This window comes from Pipistrellus hanaki, assembly GCF_964339955.1.
Source record: "Pipistrellus hanaki genome assembly, chromosome: 8".
Classification (NCBI taxonomy): domain Eukaryota; kingdom Metazoa; phylum Chordata; class Mammalia; order Chiroptera; family Vespertilionidae; genus Pipistrellus; species Pipistrellus hanaki.
The window spans coordinates 62356079-62376295 of NC_140510.1; the positions used below are offsets into that span (position 1 = coordinate 62356079).

Sequence of the window (20217 nt, forward strand, 5' to 3'; positions counted from 1 at the left end):
ATTGAGCTGGTATTTGGGCGGCTGGTGGCGGCGGGGACTGTTGGGGGGTGAGAGGAGGCGGAGGAGGAGGCGGAGGAGGAGGAGGGAGAACCCCGTGCAACGTTGGGACTTGGCAGCTCGCCTCCCCCTGCCCAAGGATATTTAATTTGCCTCGGGAATCGCTACTCGCAGAGGGGACCTCGGGAGGGAAGGCGCGCGCGCGCCCGGAGGGGCCACCCGGAGACCCCCGGCATCTGTCGCCTGCCCGCTCGGGACTCCGGCTCGGGCGGCGAGGAGAGATGCATCCACACTCCTTCCCGGAGACTCGGCTCTGGGAAGATCCGGGCTGCACCCCCGCCGGACGCACTGCCTCTCCCCCGGGTGTTTGCATGAAACGCCCGTGAACTCTGGTCGGGGCTCATCTCCTCGTCCTCGCAGCCGCAGCGCCCTGCTTGGGCTGCTCCTTCCCCGGCGCGGGGTGGGGGGGGGAGGAGGGCGGCGTGGATTTGGGAGTCGGGGTTTTTGGCCGCCTCCAGCCCTGTTTGCATGCGCGGGGCCTCGGCGAGGAGCCTCCGCCCCCCACCGGGTGGATTTTCGGCGCCTCCCTCCGCTCGGCGGAGGCGGAGGTGGCGGCGGCGGCGGCGGCGGCAGCATGGCGAGCCCCGCGGACGCCGAGGGCTTCTCGGACGTGCGCAAGGTGGGCTACCTGCGCAAACCCAAGAGCATGCACAAGCGCTTCTTCGTGCTGCGGGCGGCCAGCGAGGCGGGGGGCCCGGCGCGCCTGGAGTACTACGAGAACGAGAAGAAGTGGCGGCACAAGTCGAGCGCCCCCAAACGCTCGATCCCCCTCGAGAGCTGCTTCAACATCAACAAGCGGGCCGACTCCAAGAACAAGCACCTGGTGGCCCTCTACACCCGGGACGAGCACTTCGCGATCGCGGCGGACAGCGAGGCCGAGCAGGACAGCTGGTACCAGGCCCTCCTGCAGCTGCATAACCGCGCCAAGAGCCACCACGACGGGGCCGCGGCCCCCGGGACCGGGACGGGGGGCGGCGGCGGCGGCGGCGGGGGCAGCTGCAGCGGCAGCTCCGGCCTGGGCGAGGCCGGGGAGGACCTGAGCTTCTTCAGCGACTGCAACCCCGGGCCCGCCTTCAAAGAGGTCTGGCAGGTGGTCTTGAAACCCAAGGGCCTGGGCCAGACAAAGAACCTGATCGGCATCTACCGCCTCTGCCTGACCAGCAAGACCATCAGCTTCGTGAAGCTGAACACGGAGGCGGCCGCCGTGGTGCTGCAGCTGATGAACATCCGGCGCTGTGGGCACTCGGAGAACTTCTTCTTCATCGAGGTGGGCCGCTCCGCCGTCACCGGGCCCGGGGAGTTCTGGATGCAGGTGGACGACTCGGTGGTGGCCCAGAGCATGCACGAGACCATCCTGGAGGCCATGCGGGCCATGAGCGACGAGTTCCGGCCTCGCAGCAAGAGCCAGTCCTCCTCCAACTGCTCCAACCCCATCAGCGTGCCCCTGCGCAGGCACCACCTCAACAACCCGCCGCCCAGCCAAGTGGGGCTGACCCGCCGCTCCCGCACCGAGAGCATCACGGCCACCTCGCCCGCCAGCCTGGTGGGCGGCAAGCAGGGCTCCTTCCGCGTCCGCGCCTCCAGCGACGGCGAAGGCACCATGTCCCGCCCGGCCTCGGTGGACGGCAGCCCCGTGAGCCCCAGCACCAACAGGACGCACGCCCACCGCCATCGGGGGGGCTGCTCGCGGCTGCACCCCCCGCTCAACCACAGCCGGTCCATCCCCATGCCTTCCTCCCGCTGCTCGCCCTCGGCCACCAGCCCCGTCAGCCTGTCCTCGAGCAGCACCAGCGGGCACGGCTCCACCTCGGACTGCCTTTTCCCGCGGAGATCCAGCGCTTCCGTGTCCGGCTCCCCGAGCGACGGCGGCTTCATCTCCTCCGACGAGTACGGCTCCAGCCCCTGCGATTTCCGGAGCTCCTTCCGCAGTGTCACCCCGGATTCCCTGGGCCACACCCCGCCGGCCCGCGGGGAGGAGGAGCTGAGCAACTACATCTGCATGGGAGGCAAGGGGGCCGCCTCCACGCTCGCCGCCCCCAATGGCCACTACATCTTGCCTTCTCGGGGTGGCAATGGCCACCGCTACCTCCCGGCCGCTGGCGCTGGCGTGGGCACCACGAACTCGGCCCAGGCCGGGGAGGACGCGGCCGGTGCTGCTGCAGAGCTGGACAATCGGTTTCGCAAGCGGACTCACTCCGCTGGCACATCCCCCACCATCTCCCACCAGAAGACCCCGTCGCAGTCCTCCGTGGCTTCCATTGAGGAGTATACAGAGATGATGCCCGCCTGCCCACCAGGAGGGGGCAGTGGAGGCCGGCCGCCCGGCCACCGGCACTCCGCCTTCCTGCCCACCCAGTCCTACCCGGAGGAGGGTCTGGACATGCTCCCCCTGGAGCGCCGCGGAGGGGGCCAAGGCCGCCCCGACACCTCCAGCCTCCACACGGATGATGGCTACATGCCCATGACCCCAGGGGTGGCCCCGGTGCCAGGCAGCCGGAAAGGCAGCGGGGACTACATGCCGATGAGCCCCAAGAGTGTGTCTTCCCCGCAGCAGATCATCAACCCCCTCAGACGCCATCCCCAGAGGGTGGACCCCAATGGCTACATGATGATGTCCCCAAGTGGCAGCTCCTCCCCGGACACTGCGGGTGGGCCCAGCGGCAGCAGCAGCAACAGTGCCGCCCCTCCTCGGAGTAGCTATGGGAAGCCGTGGACAAATGGGGTTGGGGGCCACCCCTCCCACGCGCTGCCACCCTCCAAACTACCCCCGGAGAGCAGCGGTGGGAAGCTCTTGCCTGCTACAGGCGACTACATGAACATGTCACCGGTGGGGGACTCCAGCACCAGCAGCCCCTCCGACTGCTACTGCGGCCCCGAGGACCCCCAGAACAAGCCGGTGCTCTCCTACTACTCATTGCCAAGGTCCTTCAAGCACACCCAGCGCCCGGGGGACCCGGAGGAGGCCGCCCGGCACCAGCACCTGCGCCTTTCCTCCAGCTCTGGCCGCCTTCTCTATGCTGCAGCCGCCGAAGATTCCTCTCCCTCCACCAGCAACGACAGCCTGGGTGGGGGATACCCCGGGGGGAAGCCTGAGCCCAGCCTCCCGCCTCAACTCCACCATCAGGTCCTGCAGACCCATCTGCCTCGAAAGGTGGACTCGGCTGCGCAGACCAACAGCCGCCTGGCTCGGCCGACGAGGCTTTCCCTGGGGGACCCCAAGGCCAGCACCTTACCTCGGGCTCGAGAGCAGCAGCAGCCCGCGGCCCTCCTGCTCCCTCCGGAGCCCAAGAGCCCGGGGGAATATGTGAATATAGAGTTTGGGAGTGATCAGCCTGGCTACTTATCCGGTCCCGTGGCATCCCACAGCTCACCTTCCGTCAGGTGTCCGTCCCAGCTGCAGCCAGCTCCCAGGGAGGAAGAGTCTGGCACCGAAGAGTACATGAACATGGACCTGGGGCCTGGCCGGAGGGCGGCCACCTGGCAGGAGAGCCCTGCGGTCCAGCCGAGCCGAGTGGGCCCTGCACCTCCAGGGACCGCCAGCACGTGCAGGCCTACCCGGGCAGTGCCTAGCACTCGGGGTGACTACATGACCATGCAGGTGGGTTGTCCCCATCCGAGCTATGTGGACACCTCTCCAGTCGCCCCTGTCAGCTACGCTGATATCCGGACAGGCGTTGTGGAGGAGGCGAGCCTTCCCGGGGCTGCAGCGGCTGCTCCCTCCTCATCCTCGACAGCCTCTGCTTCCCCCACTGCGCCTCAAGGAGCAGGGGAGCTGGTGGCCCCGCAGGGGTCCGGGGGCACGAGTGCCTTCACCCGGGTGAACCTCAGTCCCAGTGGCAACCAGAGTGCCAAAGTGATCCGCGCAGACCCGCAAGGGTGCCGGAGGCGGCATAGCTCCGAGACCTTCTCCATGCCTAGCGCCCCCCGGGCCGGCAACACGGTGCCCTCAGCGGGGGCTGCAGTAGGGGGCAGCAGTGGCGGCGGCAGCAGCAGCATTGAGGATGTGAAACGTCACAGCTCTGCTTCCTTTGAGAACGTGTGGCTGAGGCCTGGGGAGCTCGGGGGAGCACCCAAAGAGCAGGCTCCAGTGCGAGGGGCTGCAGGCGGTTTGGAGAATGGTCTGAACTACATAGACCTGGATTTGGTCAAGGACTTCAAACAGCGCCCCCAGGAGCACCGCCCTCAGGGGCAGCGTCCCCAGCCCCCAACCCGTCATCATCATCATCATCCTCCGGGCAGCAGTGAGAGCAGCTCCTCCAGCCGCTCCAGGGAGGATGTAAGCGCCTATGCCAGCATCAGTTTCCAGAAGCAGCCAGAGGACCTCCAGTAGCTCAACTGAACATCACAGCAGGTGCGTTTCGTGGTGACAAAGTCGGAAGACAAGTTCACTTGAACCTGGTGCTTGAATTCTGTTTCTCTCTGCTTCTGCCCCTTCCCTCTCTTTCCTGTTTCTTCCTTAAGGAGTTGCATTCAGGAGGTGGGTGGGAGAGGTTAGGGCACTTAAAATGCTCACCCCATGGTGACACCTGGCTGATAGTCTCTAGTCAGTCATATAAACCTGTAGGAGGGCTGTTTTCATTGGAGGCTCTGGACTGTAGTATTTCCAAAACATATGTTCTTTCATGCCAGTTCTGAGGTTTGTGAAGTTCATGTGTAAGAACTTTTTATCTCTTTATAGAAGTTTACTTTCAACTGTATGTTTAAGTCACTTCCTGGAAGGGACAGTTCTTCTACAAAAATATTTGTTCGAACAGGGCTAAGCCTTCATTTGAAATCATTTCTTAGAGCTCTGAGTTTGATCTTGATAAGTTGCTCTGTATACTTTAGTTCTGTGATTACACAATACCAAGGTAACAAAAATAGCAGTAGGAAACATCAGCTTTTATTCACGCCCTCCTAAAATGATTCAGGAGAGAGCGATTGGTTAAGCTTACATATTTAGAAAGAAATAACCTCTCTACCTGTGACCCTTTAGAAAGTAATGATGGGTGATGCTTTCTTTTGGTTCTTGAACCAGGATTTATGAAACATTCACACACAGACCCACCACCTCACAGGCATGGCTGCTTTTGTACAGGGCATGCAAGGAAGTCTGCATACGTCTGGGATCCATTATTAGTTAAGAGTTACCGGTAATTCAACCCAGTGTGTCTGCCTCACAGTTGTTTGTTCTTGCGAAGGCCTGAGCAGAGACATCACACAGATCGTGTGGGGGCTCCTGTGCATTGTCTGTAAAATTACTTAACATTTTTATGTTGAAAGAAGGAGTACCGAGTCAAGGAAATGGAGGGGTTTATCCTGTACTCTTCATGTTTAGGCTATTTGTTGTTTGCCTTTTAAGTTCCAGAGTAGATAACCTCATGAAAAGTTGAAAGGTGGCTTCAGGTCTTCTGAGGGCAGAACTGTATTGAAAATGGAAAGCATTTGTAATAGGAAATTAATTAGTTTGCCCTCCCTTCTGTTGAGCCTATTTTCTGGTGGTCATCATTGTGGGAAGAAGAGAAGAGTATAGTTCGCAAATAATGTGGTGAGTTGGCAAATGCAGGAGTTTCCAGCATTTGGAAGCACTTTATTCGGCCAAATAGTTTATCTTGTGACCGTCTTTTTACATATGCCTCACAGAATGAGCTTTCCGAAGCCTTATTCTTAATATGTACCCATTTGTAAGAAGTTAATTTGTGCATTGGGTTCCTAGTGATAGGTATTTGTGTATGTGGTCACAGCTCCTTGGTTCTAACAGTTTCCAATATTTGAGCTCTACCATTTCTGTGTTGTAGAACAAGGTGTAAGTATACAAACAAGTTAAGATTTTTTGGTGATAAGGCTATATTGCAAAAAGCCGCTGTTTGACCAATATTCAGTATTTCTTTTCATGAATCACTAGAAGAGACTTAATTTTGTTTATCAACATGAGCAATAAAAATCTTTGAAAATGTTTTGGGGAATGTGAATCCTGCTAACACTTTAATCATTTGTGGTGCAAAGTCTTTCATTTGTAAAGTAATGACCATCTGAAGGAAAAATTCCTAGCACAAATTTTTGTTATAAAGGAGATGAAAGAAGAGGCTAAGAAACAAGTTTTCCTCGCCTATTTTCTTAATTTGAAGTCTTCTTTTTATAGAGTAGAATAAATAATATTTGCTCTGGAGGAAATTTATGATCAAATTGAGTTTTCATTTTTAAAAAGGGCTTAAAATCCTCCATTATGTGGAAGATACATCAAAACCAACCAAGCAAAACAAAAATAACCTTCTATTCTTGGTTTTCTTAGGAAAAATATAACGTTCTGAAATAATCATAGAATCATTTCCCTAATAATCCTGGAATAGCAGTAGGCCATGCTTTAACAGCACCGTGCCAGACAACTCTACAATGTTTATTTGTAAGATGTAAATGGAGAGAGGTGAGGGGTGTGTGTGTGTGTGTGTGTGTGAGAGAGAGAGAGTACCAAATGCTACTTGGCACATGCACACCCTGAATTGTGCTTGCTTGCCTTTGCCCGTTGAGCTTAAAGATGTGATTTGATAGTCATTTATTGATATATACTGAAACAAAAGGAAATCAAAGCTGCCCTTGGCAAACAACTTTTCCTAGAAATACGTTACCTTGTGAAAACATTGTCTTTCTAACTTCCTGAGCAATTGCCATCTTTGCCTCTCTTTCCCATTTCTCAGGTAAAACCTGGAACATGAAAGGGAACAGGGTGCTATGGGAGTGTGCTCATGCCTCCCAAGGCCTCATCTTAAACGTCTCCGCTTGTCTAATGTGTTTTGCTGTCTATGAACAGAACATTTGTGAGGCTTTTAGCTCAGCTACCCTTTGCTTCACCTCCTGTGCCGCCAGCCATCTTTTCTGTTTCTTCTTTTTGTAGGCCTGTGTGTCTTTCAAACTTGGTTCTGACCTGATAGATCGTTTTCCAGTATTCCCCCCTCCCCATCCCCATTCCCTTTGTTTCCCACCTATGTTCCTGGCATCGCCCCACATCCACCCTCCTATTTTCCCCTCCATTCTAGAATTCCACAGTATTTGTGGCCTCCTCTCTGCAGAGAGTAAGCCGAGAGCCCAAGGAGGGCAAAAAAGGACGCAGCAGCCCAGCTGCCTTTGACCCGCGTTTACCCCAAATTCTCCTTTTCGTTTTGAAACTGCAGCTGGGTAGAGGGGAGCAGGCTTTGGCAAGGACATTGACCCAAGCCATCTTTTTAGGTTCCTCCTCCTCCTCCTCCTCCTCCTCCTCCTCCTCCTCCTCCTCCTCCTCCTCCTCCTCCTCCTCCTCTTCCTCCTCCTTCTTTTTTTTTTTTTTTTGGGGGGGGGGGGGTCAGGGATTCTGTCTACCCATCTCCCGCCTCCCATTTCCCCTCGCTGTGTGGCCTTTTGTCTGGCTCAAACCCTGTAGGCTCTGGCACTTTCCCCTTTCCAGGGTCACCTCCGCTTCCTGCATTCCTCCCTATTTATTTGGCACTTGGCTTTCCCCCCGGGCCCTCCTCTCTCCTTAGCCCCCTTTTGCCCAGACTTGAGGATTCGGCCTCAGCCGCCCTCTGAAGTCTGCCATCCCGCCCAGCCCCGGTGGCCCGAGGGCACCGCTGTGGCCTGGGCCCTTCCGCTGCCCCAGTGGTGGGCGAGCCCTTGCCCTTGAGGCCTCGGGGAGCACAGACTGGCTCTGAGGGGGCGGGGCAGGCGGGAGCTGATTGGTCTCCCGCCAGAGCCAATCAGCGGGGGGATCAGCCTGGCTGTGCGGGTGGGAGGCGGGGCCAGGGATGGCAGGGGTCCCACAGTGACCCGGGCGCCTGGGGCCCGGGCGGCCTTTTCCCACCCCGCTCCTCCCACCCCTCTCCTCCCTCCTTCTCCTCCCACCTTCTCCTCCCACCCCTCCCCTCCAGCGCGGGCAGCACTGAGCCAAACCCGCGCCCCTTCCTCCCCCTCCCAGAGGATGCGCGTACTCAGACTGGAATCCTAAGAATGAGAAAGTCCAAGCGGCCCACTTGACCGAGACGCACACTTCCTCTCGTTTTTTAATTGAGAAAAATCCAGGCCCTGACCATGTGACGTGCCCCATTTTGTTTCCCTCCTCTGGCTACTACGGTTTACTAAGACACCGCCGTGTTCCTTCATCTTCCTGTCTTAAAATCCGGGAGCTGGAGGCAGCTGCAGCACGTGGTGGTGGTGCTCAGGATGCTCACATTTTCCTCCCTAACTGATGGGAGGGAGGAGAAAAAAGGACTGAGAAGGGTTAGGGACCATGGGGGAGGGGGAAATAATTTGTCTTGAAATTGTATTAGGGTCAACACTATATTGAGTGCCCATAGTTTGCCAAGCATGGACAAAAGCTGACCCTTCTAGGCCAAAGGAGCTCACAGTGAAATGGAAACCTCTGATAGGAGCTTGCAAATCTTGAGCATTTAGAGATTCGTTGTAAGGGCTCGGATCTGGTTCCTTTCTGAGGTGGAAGGAAATACTGCTTAAGCTCTCAAAAACAGATTTTACTTCTGACCACTGACCTCCCCTGTGCAAACTCCTCAAGGCAGCCTGGGAGACCTGATGTTTGAAACCTGCTAGATTTGTGTCGTGTTCCCTCAAATAATCAAAAGTATGTAAGATATGTTACTAGATGGGACAGAAACTTTGTTGACATGTGTCCTTCCTAAAATAAAGAAGAAAAATGAGAAATACTGTGGAAGTATTTTTTTTTTTCCTCCCCCTCACCCCAGGCCTCTCAAATATGCATTTCTTACCAGCCAGAGTCCCTGAGTCATAACCAAAGGCCACAGTTTTCCTTAGGTGCTGATAAGAACATCCCCAGTGAACTTGTAAGAAAGAAGGACTGCCCTGGTGTAAGTGCCATGCCCTGATACTGCTTCTGAGCTGTGGAAAAGAGTTTCTCTGTTGTTCCAGAAAACTCTGAACATCTAACAATCTTCTTAATTTCTGCCATTGTTTAGGTGGCTTTATAATAAAAAAAGAAATAAATCCATAAAAATTTCCAGATATCATTTATCTGATTGCCCTCCCACCCCAATAAAGACTGTCTCTAGTATTGCCATATATGTAGTAAGAGACTTAGAATTCAAAAGTGCATGCTCCCCCCCCCCCTTTTTTTTTTCTTCTCACTTTTGGTTTAATCAAGATTCCTGGAAATGGCTTTATGCTATCTTGACTGATGCAATGGAAAAAGCAGCTCCTTGGAGCCAGAGACCTTGCCTTGTAACAAACAGCCAGTGCCCTTCACTGGCTGAGTGACCTTGGACAAGTCACTTAAGTTCTCTGGACCTATTTCCTCATGGGTAACTTGAGAATTTTGTTCTAAATTATTCTAACCTCCTTTGCAGCTCTAAACATAGGCCTGTTTTGTAGAAAATGACTGAAAGCATTTAATGGGTCAGTTGTAATGAGGATTCTTTTTGAGGAAGCTGCTGATGGGGTCACAATGAAGTGCATTAGAGTATTCTGTGTTGTACTGTCCCGCAGACACTCTTTATGGTTTGATTAAGGACTGATTTTAATCCTTCTTCTTTGGATTAGGGGGCATATCCAGGTTTTAACACACTTTAAGACAGACCTCCCCCCCCGACTGAACCGGTCTAAAATTTTGGAACTTAATCTAGATTGGATGAGGCTCCTCCTTCCCTCCCTTATAAACTGGAATGTGTGAGGGAATTCAACTCACCTGCTGGTCCTGCGTTCTGAGGTCAGCTATTGGAAGCATCCCTCCCCAACCCACAGGTCAAACTTCTACCAATCCATTTCTATGACATTATTCTGCTTGTTCTGTGGGAAATCACTTCTCCCACTAGTGGCCTGTTTATAGATAATGTCTCTCATTTGTACCAGCAGAATCCTACAGGGAGGTGTCCACTTGAGTGAATGGGAAAGAAATCTGAGAGGTCAATTGGGGACTATCGGAAATCTTCCATAATTTTTTGTTTAGTTTTCACCTTCTCTGTTAGATGTGTGAAATAGCTCAACATTTTTCTTGCCGGCAAAATGATTGTCATCCAGCTTTTCTGTGCTTTGGGTTTTCGATTAGTTGAGCTACACACGGCTTTGCTGACCCAGTGTTATCGTGGCTGCTGAGGTGCCATGTATTCAGAAGTTCCTAGCCTTTGGGCATCTCTGTGTGGATTTCATAAATCATTGGAATAGTCGGTTGACTCTTTAATTCAGAGCTTCATTGACTTATCTTTTCCTCCTGTTATAATCAGATATATGTCTTAGCTGTATATAGGATATAAATGGTTCTTTTTATTGGGTGGGTTGGTAATTTAGGATAAGGGAACATTTCACAATGTGAAGGTTTTGTTTTGTTTTAAAGGAAGCCATTTCCTCAATTATTTCCTCATGTTGCAGAGTTACTAGAAATTGTATTCAAGGAAAAGAGCTTCATGTGAATCCAGTTTGAAGTCAGTTTCACACTAAAGAGTCTGTAACTTTGTTTTATTAATTCATTTTGTGTTTACTGGATACTCTCTCTACCGCATTTATAATTGTGTAATTAATTTATTTCATTACCTTATGAGTCCATAACTATGTGGCAAACTTCATACTCCCTTTTTAAATGTTATTGCAAAATATTCAGAAGTTGTAATCACACTGAAAGTTAAATGAACAGAATTATATTTTAATATTAGCATGACATAATAGCGTACAAATTTCATACTCATTTCAAACTAATATGAAAAAATAGTTACAAAAAGTTACTGTAAAGCTTTCTAAAATATCATCAATTTACTTCTAATCTTGTCTTACATTATGGAAACGAATCTCTCCCCTTCTTAATTCACATTAAAAGGGGGCACATGGATTAGATAAATGTAATGTACTGTCATCAAAAGGCAAAGGAAAATTTTCCATTTTAATGATGTCTTACTGCAGGCTCTGCTATCATCTGTTCAGATACATTTGGTTGGGTAGTTATTTGTGCTTCTTCAGTGAGTCAGTGATCTTTGGACAACAGAGCTTTTAAAAATAATGTGTTTGTGTTGCAAAGGTTGCTTTTCTTTTTCAACTCCCTTTCTGCATTTTCATGAATGAGGGCTGCAGAATTGGACGTGTGGGTCAGACTGTAACTCCAATTATCTCTATCTTCAAGAGGAGAAGAGATTGTGTGGCTTTAGTGTTTTATTATCAAGCTGAGCTGAGTGCCTTGTTTTTTCCTTTTGTCATTCCATGTTCACTTTCCTTGCTCTGTGTCACACTTCACCATCCCATCTCCCTCTGACCTCGCCCAGCTAGAGCCACACTCATACTCGGGGAGCAATAATTGGTTGGCCTGAAGAAGATACCAGAGAAACCCCTTGTAGTAAAGGAAAAAGACTGATAAACTTTCCCCTTTTTTTTTTCCTGTTGACCAAAATATACTTTGATGCGAGTTTTCTGATCCTCCTTGACACATTTAGGTCATGCTGCTGAACAGTATCACTTAATCTTGAGAAGTTGATAGTTCTATTTGTTGAAATGATCAAGGAGGCATTCTTTTATTTTTGCTTATTTTTATTTTTTGTCTTCAAATATAAAATTTTTTTTGGGTGGCAAACAAACTGTAATTTTCAAAGAAAGTCACGATTCTTTTAAGAAGGTTATGAGTTAAGTGAGCCAGGCAAAATTGTAAAACTGTATAAAAACATAGCAGTTAATGGAAAGTGAAACATTCAGTAATTACTATGTCTTCAACCATGACTCACTTGATATTCTTTAATGATCACTTCCCTGTTCATTTAAAATTTATCTGAAGGGCTCTATGGGATATGATAAGTAATCACACTTACACTTGAATGTCATGGATTGTGGGAATACCGAAGGGAGTTTGAGCAGTTTTAGAAGCCACCCACCTCCCAACTCCAACATAGATGACCTGACCTTGACCACTAAACCACTGTTTCTCACTGGTCCCCTCACCACCACCACCCTCCCCCACCTTTCCTCAGTAAGCACCATGGAGCACCTGTCGTGTTCCAAATGGCACATATTTTGTAGAAAGAGGATGAGGGGGTAGATATTTGGAGAAAAAATATGGGAGTGAGGGAGGTTCATCCAAGAGATTACCAAATTTCTTATGACACAACTTATCAGGATTCAGATAAATCAAGATTCAGAGCATGCAATTTATGGAAGTCAGCATGTTTCATGCTCTAACCGGGCAAAAGGGCCTCTCCACCAAAGCATCATCCTAACCATGCTGCTTGCCTCGCAGTGACAGAAGTGCACTTCCACAGTGTATAAGTCAATTGAGACTCATGGGGGAGGGTAGTCCATTTTCAGATATTCAGCTTGTAAACACGCTATTGGCAAGAAGCTAGAAAAAGATATCTTTTGGATCTGTTGTCCAAGGGAAGCAGCCAGGAGAGGGGCCCAGGTGTTAGAGGAGCGGAGTTCAGTGAGTGCTTGTTAGGGGATGGTCGGGGTTAGGAAACATGGGGAGAGGGGGCCTGCAACAGAAAGTGTCAAGTCTTTTCTTTTGGTCTTAGAAGCTCCATTCTACAAGGACTCCCCCACCCCTTGGTGGGTGGCTTTTATTTTAGTGGTGAAAGGCTCTAACCCTCCGACCTCTGGTTCCTGTGCTTGCTTCTGGCTGGAAGCCCAAGCTTCTTTGAGAATTTGTCATTGCTCTCTCTTAAGTGTGCACGCACACTCTCTTTCTCTCTGTTTTGATGATGCGAGTGAGTCATGTTTGTTTTGAAGTTTGTAGTAGTTCCATCCAGAAAAATAAAAAGCATTTTGTTAAGAGTGCCACGCGTTGTGATAGCTTGCTGGGCCAAGCATACTCATTTTTTCCCTTACATTTTTCTCGTGCAGGCAATAGATGCACATGCTGTACATTTCAAGTAATTAAAAACATTCTTTACATGTAGAGAGTGAAAACGATGGCTTCCTCCCACTGTTGCCCAGCTTCTCTTCTCACAGACCACCCTCAACGCTGGTTTGTTTGTTGTTGTTTTGTTTATCTTTCCAGAGGTGAACTGCCTGCAAAATTTGAAGTTTAGTAATAAAAAGTTGATTTAAATGCTCTTTGCTCAAAGGCCCAAGTTTCTGTACTAAAGGAACACAGCATACGGTATACCTCTTACAATAGACTTGCTGCTTTTTCTATGAAAGGGAAGAAAAGTATCTTGACTTTCCATGCCTCTTTGGAGTTTTGTGTTTGTACAAACTGATTTTTCCCCCTGTTCACTTCCATGGTAGTACTCAGGCTCACCTTACACCCCCCCCCCCGCCCCCCCTTAATGAATAACTAGTTCTTAACATAGCATAGTAGGATTAAATATAAAGGTTAAGGATCCTTTTAAAGACTTTCTGAACACCAAGTTCTCATGGTTTTGAGAGTTCAAAAGAATTAATGCTTTTTATTGGAGTGGTCTTTCACCATTTTCATTGGCAACCGATCAATGTTTCTCTCTCTCTCTCTCTCTCTCTCTCTCTCTCTCTCTCTCTCTCTCTCTCTCTCTCCCTTTCTCCCTCCGTCCCTGATGAGACAAGCAGAACTGCCCTACTGAACCCACTGAACCCAGTTCCAATCCCCAATCCCCAGAATGGTGAAATATTATGTTAAAATAATTACATAGAGTAATAAAATACATTCCTTTACTCTAGTAATTTTATCTCTTTTTCTTCAAATTTATTAATACTTTGGAGAAAATGAATGGAATATAGAGAACCTATGACATCTCCTAAGGAAGATATATGTATTACTGAGATCATTTCTCCTTTGAACCAAAGAGAAACTCTCTAATGTTTTTAAGAAAACATTACAACTGATGCCCTGATATTCTTTTTTTTTTTAATATATTTTATTGATTTTTCACAGAGAGAGGAAGAGAGAGGGATAGAGAGTTAGAAACATCGATGAGAGAGAAACATCGATCAGCTGCTTCTTGAACACACTCCCCCCCCCCCCCCCCCCCGAACTGGGGACGTACCCACAACCAAGGTACATGCCCTTGACTGGAACTGAACCTGGGACCCTTCAGTCCGCAGACCGACACTCTAGCCACTGAACCAAACCAGTTTCGGCAACGCCCTGATACTCTTGTTAATTGTGGTCCAGGTAAAGTCTGAAGAGAATGGGATTAGTTCTTGTTACAAGACAGAATATGATATTCAAGAATATGATAACAGATAACATTTAAATCAGGATGATCAGCATTTTATCACTTTTGCTGACTCATCGATAAGAATATGCTAAAAGCAAAAATATCAGTTTTCTTCCAGATCATCTAGAGTAAGGAGGAATGAAATTCACTAACCTGAATGAACTTTTTAAAAACCTGTTAAAAAGTTTAGTCTATGAAGCTATGTAGTTTCTTAGGTGGGTGCATTGTATAGCTTTGAAGGGTAACAAACCATCCCCAAACTGATTGCCTTAAAACATCAATCATTTGCCCTTAAAACATCAATCATTTGCTAGATCACCGTTCTGGGGATTGGGGATTGGAACTGGGTTCAATGGGTTCAGTGGGGCAGTTCTGCTTGTCTCATCTAGGAGGGAGGGAGGGAGGGAAGGAGGGAAGGAGGGAGAGAGAGAGAGAGAGAGAGAGAGAGAGAGAGAGAGAGAGAGAGAGAGAGAGAGAGAGAGAGAGAGAGAGAGAAACATTGATTGGTTGCCACCCATACACACCCTGACCTAGAATCAAACCTGCAACCTTTTGGGCCCATGCTCCAACCAACTCAGCCACATTGGTCGGAGTCTTTCAGTACATCTTTCATTTAGTTCATACTGAGAGCCAGGCACTAGAGACTAGAAAAGACATGTCCCTGGCTTTGTGGTGATTATAGGAGGCAAAGAATAAGGAATTGAAACAAAAGATTGTATTACTGTAAAATGTGGTCTATTGAAGGACAGTGTATTGAGAAACAGAATAATGGGGAACCACTTAAAATGTGGGGCAGCTAAAACAATTTAAGAAAATACCATTTAGGTTTACGAAGATGGAACAAATATTTTTATGTCACATGTTCCCTGGACCAGGTGCAGATTCAGGCCTTGGGGTGGCATCTTTTCTATGAGTTGTTTTTTTTTTTTTTTTTTTTTTTCCTCACTAGAGAAAGCTTTTTATTTGATGAGTGAGGGCTGGAAGCTCACCTCTAGGAAAAATGTAAACATTGATACTGAAACTTCTGGTACCCATGGATGAAGTGCCATAGTTGGTTGGCAACACTGCTTATGCTGTTTGTCCTGCACTAGAGGATTACACCCTCCAACATCCTCAGGTGATGCCCTTAGGCTTAGAGACCATTGTGTACTGAAGGGAACCCAGAGCCAGAGGACATTAGGCATCTATATATATTATTGATTTCAGAGAGGAAGGAAGAGCAAGATAAAAATATCCATGATGAAAGAGATTCATGGGCTGGCTGCCTGCTGCCAGTCCCACACTGGGGATCGAGCCCACAAGCCTAGCATGTGTCCTGGACGGGAATTGAACCTGGAACCTTTCAGTTCATAGGCCGACGCTCCATCCACGGAGCCAAACCAGCCAGAGTGACATTAGGCATCTTGTACTCTCCTGTTCTGCCCCATAACCAAGACTGCCCCTTTCCCAGGTTCATGAGCTGAGAACTCTCTCAGAGTTCCTGGGTGAGGTGGGAGCACTGGCCAGAAATGGAGTCACAGACTTTCCGGTGGTTTGAAAGAAGTTTTCCCACAGGAGCACAAATCCTTGGTGACGCAGAGTGGTTAATGATGGGAAAACAAATGTGGACGTTTGTACAGATGCATCCCAGTCAAAGGCAAGGCCATACTCTTGTTACCTCCTTGCCGCAGATCTCCTGCCTGGCAGAGTTGACAGTTTTCTTTCACCAGAATCTTGAATGCCTTAAATGTTCCTGAGGTTACAGGACAGAACCACCGGGGCACAGAATAAAATACGTTGTGGTAGGGGCAGGGGAGGGAGACCCCTCACATCTTTTGAAGGGTTGGTTGAGTGTGTATTTTTATCCTGATCTTGACAATTTCCCCCCAACTCCTCCCTCACTCTCCCTCTCTGCCCTCCCTTCCCAATTCCAGCGCACACTTTGAACCACAGGGAAACAATAACTTCCTTTCAAAAGCTGATCCATTCCCTCTGGTTAGATTAAGGGATATAAATATTACATTTGTTTAAAGAAAGGGTAATGACTTAATTTCTGAAAATATTTTACTTCCACTAGTTAGTTATCCTGGAAGTTATTGAGATTACAATGAAAACTTCCTCTTTTGCCTAACTTGACCACTATGGTGTGTGTGTGTGTGTGTGTGTGTGTGTGTGTGTGTGTTTGGAGGAGGTGGGACAACAGAGGGTTAGGGGGTGGAAACTACAGTCCAATAAAAAGGGTTATATTCCTAACACTGGGTCTTTAAAAATATTTTTGCATTCTGAGCTGTTGGTCCCTCACAAGCCCCTACAAGGGACGACCTTCAGAAAGTGTGCAAGCTTATTGTTTCTCAGGTCTTTGAACTGGGTGAGGAATGTGGCTCAATAGGGAAAAATGAATGGCTGGTGCTTTTAGCCTCCAGCCTGAAACTCGCTGGAGGAATGTTATTGTGTCTTCAAAGCCTGCGTCCCACTAGGCTGTGTTTGATGGGCTCTTGAAAAGAGCCTTCACATTATCAAGTACACAACAAAAACCCATGCCACCCAATTCGATCTAATTCACTGGCTATTTTACACAGATTTTTAAATTAATGCCCCTTCTCTAAGAAGAGAGTCCCCATGCCCCATTCCCTCCCACCCCAACTGAGATGATTTATTGTTTCCCCTTGGATGGGAAACTCCAAGCTTTTGGGGAGTTGGACAGGGTGTTGGGGATTATATTTTTAAAAACAGTGGCAGGAGCTATTGAGGAAGGTAGATAGAGTTGTTAACTCTGAAGAGCTCAGAATGGATTTCCACTATACGTTAGTAACATTGCATTTGCAGTGCAAAAATCAATACTTTTAAATGCTCAGAGGAAATAGAAGTAGTTGGTTTATTGGGTACAGTGTACCTAGCGCCCTGCCCCTCTTTTTTCAGAGTTTACCCCTTCCTGAGAGATGATGGAGACCCCTGCTCTTGTCCCAGTTCCTGGTTTCATGGCACTCCTCCTCCTAAAGCAAGTGCCAAGTTTATTAATAGTTCTTGTTTATCAATAGTTCAGGAGAAAGTTGTTGAATCAGGGGAGAGAATGGCTTTAGAAATACCCCAAACAAAAGTAATGCTATGGATATATATATATATATATATATATAACCTCAAGCCATTTTATTTGCCAAATATTTTTTTAAAATATCAAATTCAAACGTAACAATATATTTAAAAATAACCAACCAAAATGACAGAAGTCCTTGATATGAGTGGCTAGGAAAACTTGGGTAAAATTAATTACAATTGCATCATCCCTATTTCTGAAATCCTTGGATGCTTCCTCTGTTCCCCAAACTGTTCTTTTAAAGATTGACAGAAACTTTGCTTTGTTTTGACAAGATTTATTTCTCTGCTCTCAACAGTAGTTCATCAACTTTCATTCTACTAATAAAGTTCTTCTGATGTTAATTGCAGCTTACTGATCTAGGTCATAGCATAGCATTTTTACTGAGGTTTAAAATATCAAAAGCAATGAGAAAATTATTTGAAAAACAATTATTATATTACAGTTACCTCTATTTTTAAAAGGAGGTCAGTTATTAAGTATGTGATTCATAGAGTCCCCTTCTAATTTGTCCCTATGCTCTTTCCCTTTCTTCATCTTGGGTTTATTGTTGCTAATTAATCCCTCTGTTAAAATAGCGGTAAGGTTTGAGAAGGGGAATGAAATTTAAACAAGTTCATTTTGCTGGCATGGCACTTGTTAGCTACTCTGCTAAAAAGATACCTTAGCTGGAAAATTGAACCTAATTACCAAGATATGAGACTTTTTCCCCCTTTATTTTTTTACCACTACTAGATTGAGGCTGGGCTAGTTTGATGACCATCATAATAGAACTAGAGGCCCATTGCACGAATTCATGCAGGGGTGGGGTCCAGCTGGCCCGCCTCAGCTGACAGGGGCTGATTGGGCTGGGCCAGCTGGGGGAAGGGACTGAGGGCGGTTGGCTAGCCAGCCCACCCGCTGGTTGAACTCCTGGTTAAGGGGACAATTTGCATATTAGCTTTTTATTATATAGGATGTGTATTCTAGTTTGTCAGCTACTATAGCAATCCTTTATAAACATTGCTTGAGATTTCAAGTATTAAGCTAAAATGAAGGATTCAAGCAATTTTACATAGAGCAAAACATGTATCATACTTCAATATAAAACACTGCAGCTCCTCAAGATCTGTACTATAAATGTATTCTGTTTTATTGTAAATAGAACTTCAGTTTTCTTGGCCCTGCATAGTCATTTGGTATTCATGTTACTTTCTAAACCTTGACCATTTATGCTGCTTTCCAACAGGTATGTGTCTGGTATTGAGCAAGGAGGCTGTTTCTTTCTCTGCCAGTGTGGTTGACTAGGCTCAGATGTGTAGTGCAATGAGCTTGGCATTTGGTAGACACTATTTGTTGTAGATACTGAGTGAATGGATGTGAGACCATATGTTTGTAAACCACAGTATGGGAAATATGCCAGTGTTTCCTATATCTGTAGACCAGAATCATACTCTATTCAGAAGGACAGAGTCTTTCTTTCTTTCTTTCTTTCTTTCTTTCTTTCTTTCTTTCTTTCTTTCTTTCTTTCTTCTTTTTTTAAAACATGTCAAAATAGGCATTGTGTTTATTTATTTATTATTCTTTAATATACATTTCTTAATTGATTTCAGAAAAGAAGGGAGAGAGAGAAAGAGAAACATCATTGATGAGAGAGAATCACCATTTGGCTGCCTCCTGCATGCCCCCTACTGGGGGTGGGGGTGGATCCCGCAACCTAGGCATGTGCCCTTGGCTGGAATCGAACCTGAGAACCTTTAGTTCCCAGGCCAACGCTCTATCCACTGAGCAAAACCGGCTAGGGCAGGACAGAGTTTTTCTTAACTCCATTACCACTATCTGGAACTCGTCTTAAAGTTTTCTATCCATTCCATAATTAAGCTGTAGTAATTACTGAACTTGGACATTTGAAGAAATTATAACTGGTGAAGATAGCAGCAGAGAATTGCTGAAGAATTAAATGTTTGTAGACCAGACAGGAGAGAATGCTTTGGTTAAATTAATGCAACAAGGAGTTAATGAGTTTCTACATTTTCCTATGTTCTTGAGTTAGAACTGTAGAGAAAATAGATACATATTCAGGCCCTCACAGAGCTTTTTCCTTGAGGACAAGTTGAGTGAGTCAGTTTCCCCCAGGGGGACAGATGAGACCCCCTGAGAGAAGTAACTGGACTTCTGGCCCTTTTTATGGACGTGAGGGCTTGACAACGTTGATTTGTACATGGGGTTTCACTAAAAACTCATGATGTCCTTTTGTCTGGATGTACGTAGATGGCTGACACTCCTTGTGGCATCTAAGGTTACCCTGTGACTCACAAATGAAGCAAAGTCAGATTTTTCTTACGTAGTAGGACAGGATATTCAGAGGAGAAAGTAAGAAAGTAAGGGTTGAAGTTGATGTGCGTCTGCTTGGGAGAGATTGTCTTACACAAAAGGCAAGCTCTGGCACAGGCGACAACTAGGGAAAGGGTGTGAGAAGTGTGTGACATTTCTGGGGGCCCTGGGGAAAGACTTGGGCTGGCCAGTGTGGCCACCAATGTGTATTGGGCTGCATGCATGTGCTGGTGTCATGAACCATAGCTTGTGTTGTTGTAGTGTTGGCTGCTAGTACTTTTCACTGGGGATTCAGAGTTTCCTTTTTAAGACTATTATGCAAAACTGGTAATGCATGTATATATTAACCCTTCTTTTCTGAAATTCTGTTGGAAAAACATTTAACATGTTTGCTTTTCTCTACATTTATTCTTTGTGTAAAATGTTTGGAAGGAAAAGACCAATATCTTGAAACTCTTTATTAAAAAAGCTGCTATTGTGATATTATTATGTATTTTACAAGTAAGGATCTTCAGGCATATTCCTGTTAGATCCATGCATCACAGGAGGAAATCCTACAGTTTTGAGGTAACCTTTTTGCATGGTGAACAGCTTTTGTGGTGAGGCACATTTTCTTCATTCTGAATTTGGCAGTGGTGACAAGGTATGGCCCCTGTCCTTTTTTTTTTTTTTTTTTAATCGAGGGCATAAATT

The 20217-nt window shown here is 47.5% G+C and overlaps 1 protein-coding gene across 1 annotated transcript in view; it reads left to right on the forward strand.

Annotated features, from left to right (window-relative positions):
* The first annotated feature begins 515 nt into the window (after positions 1-515).
* The window catches only part of IRS1 (insulin receptor substrate 1), a 59364-nt gene continuing 39662 nt past the window's right edge, over positions 516-20217 (forward strand). The window contains exon 1 of the mRNA XM_084891622.1: positions 516-4408. Coding sequence (XP_084747748.1) covers positions 632-4387 — 3756 coding nt within the window. The 5' untranslated portion in view covers positions 516-631 and the 3' untranslated portion in view covers positions 4388-4408. The remainder of the gene's footprint in view (positions 4409-20217) is intronic.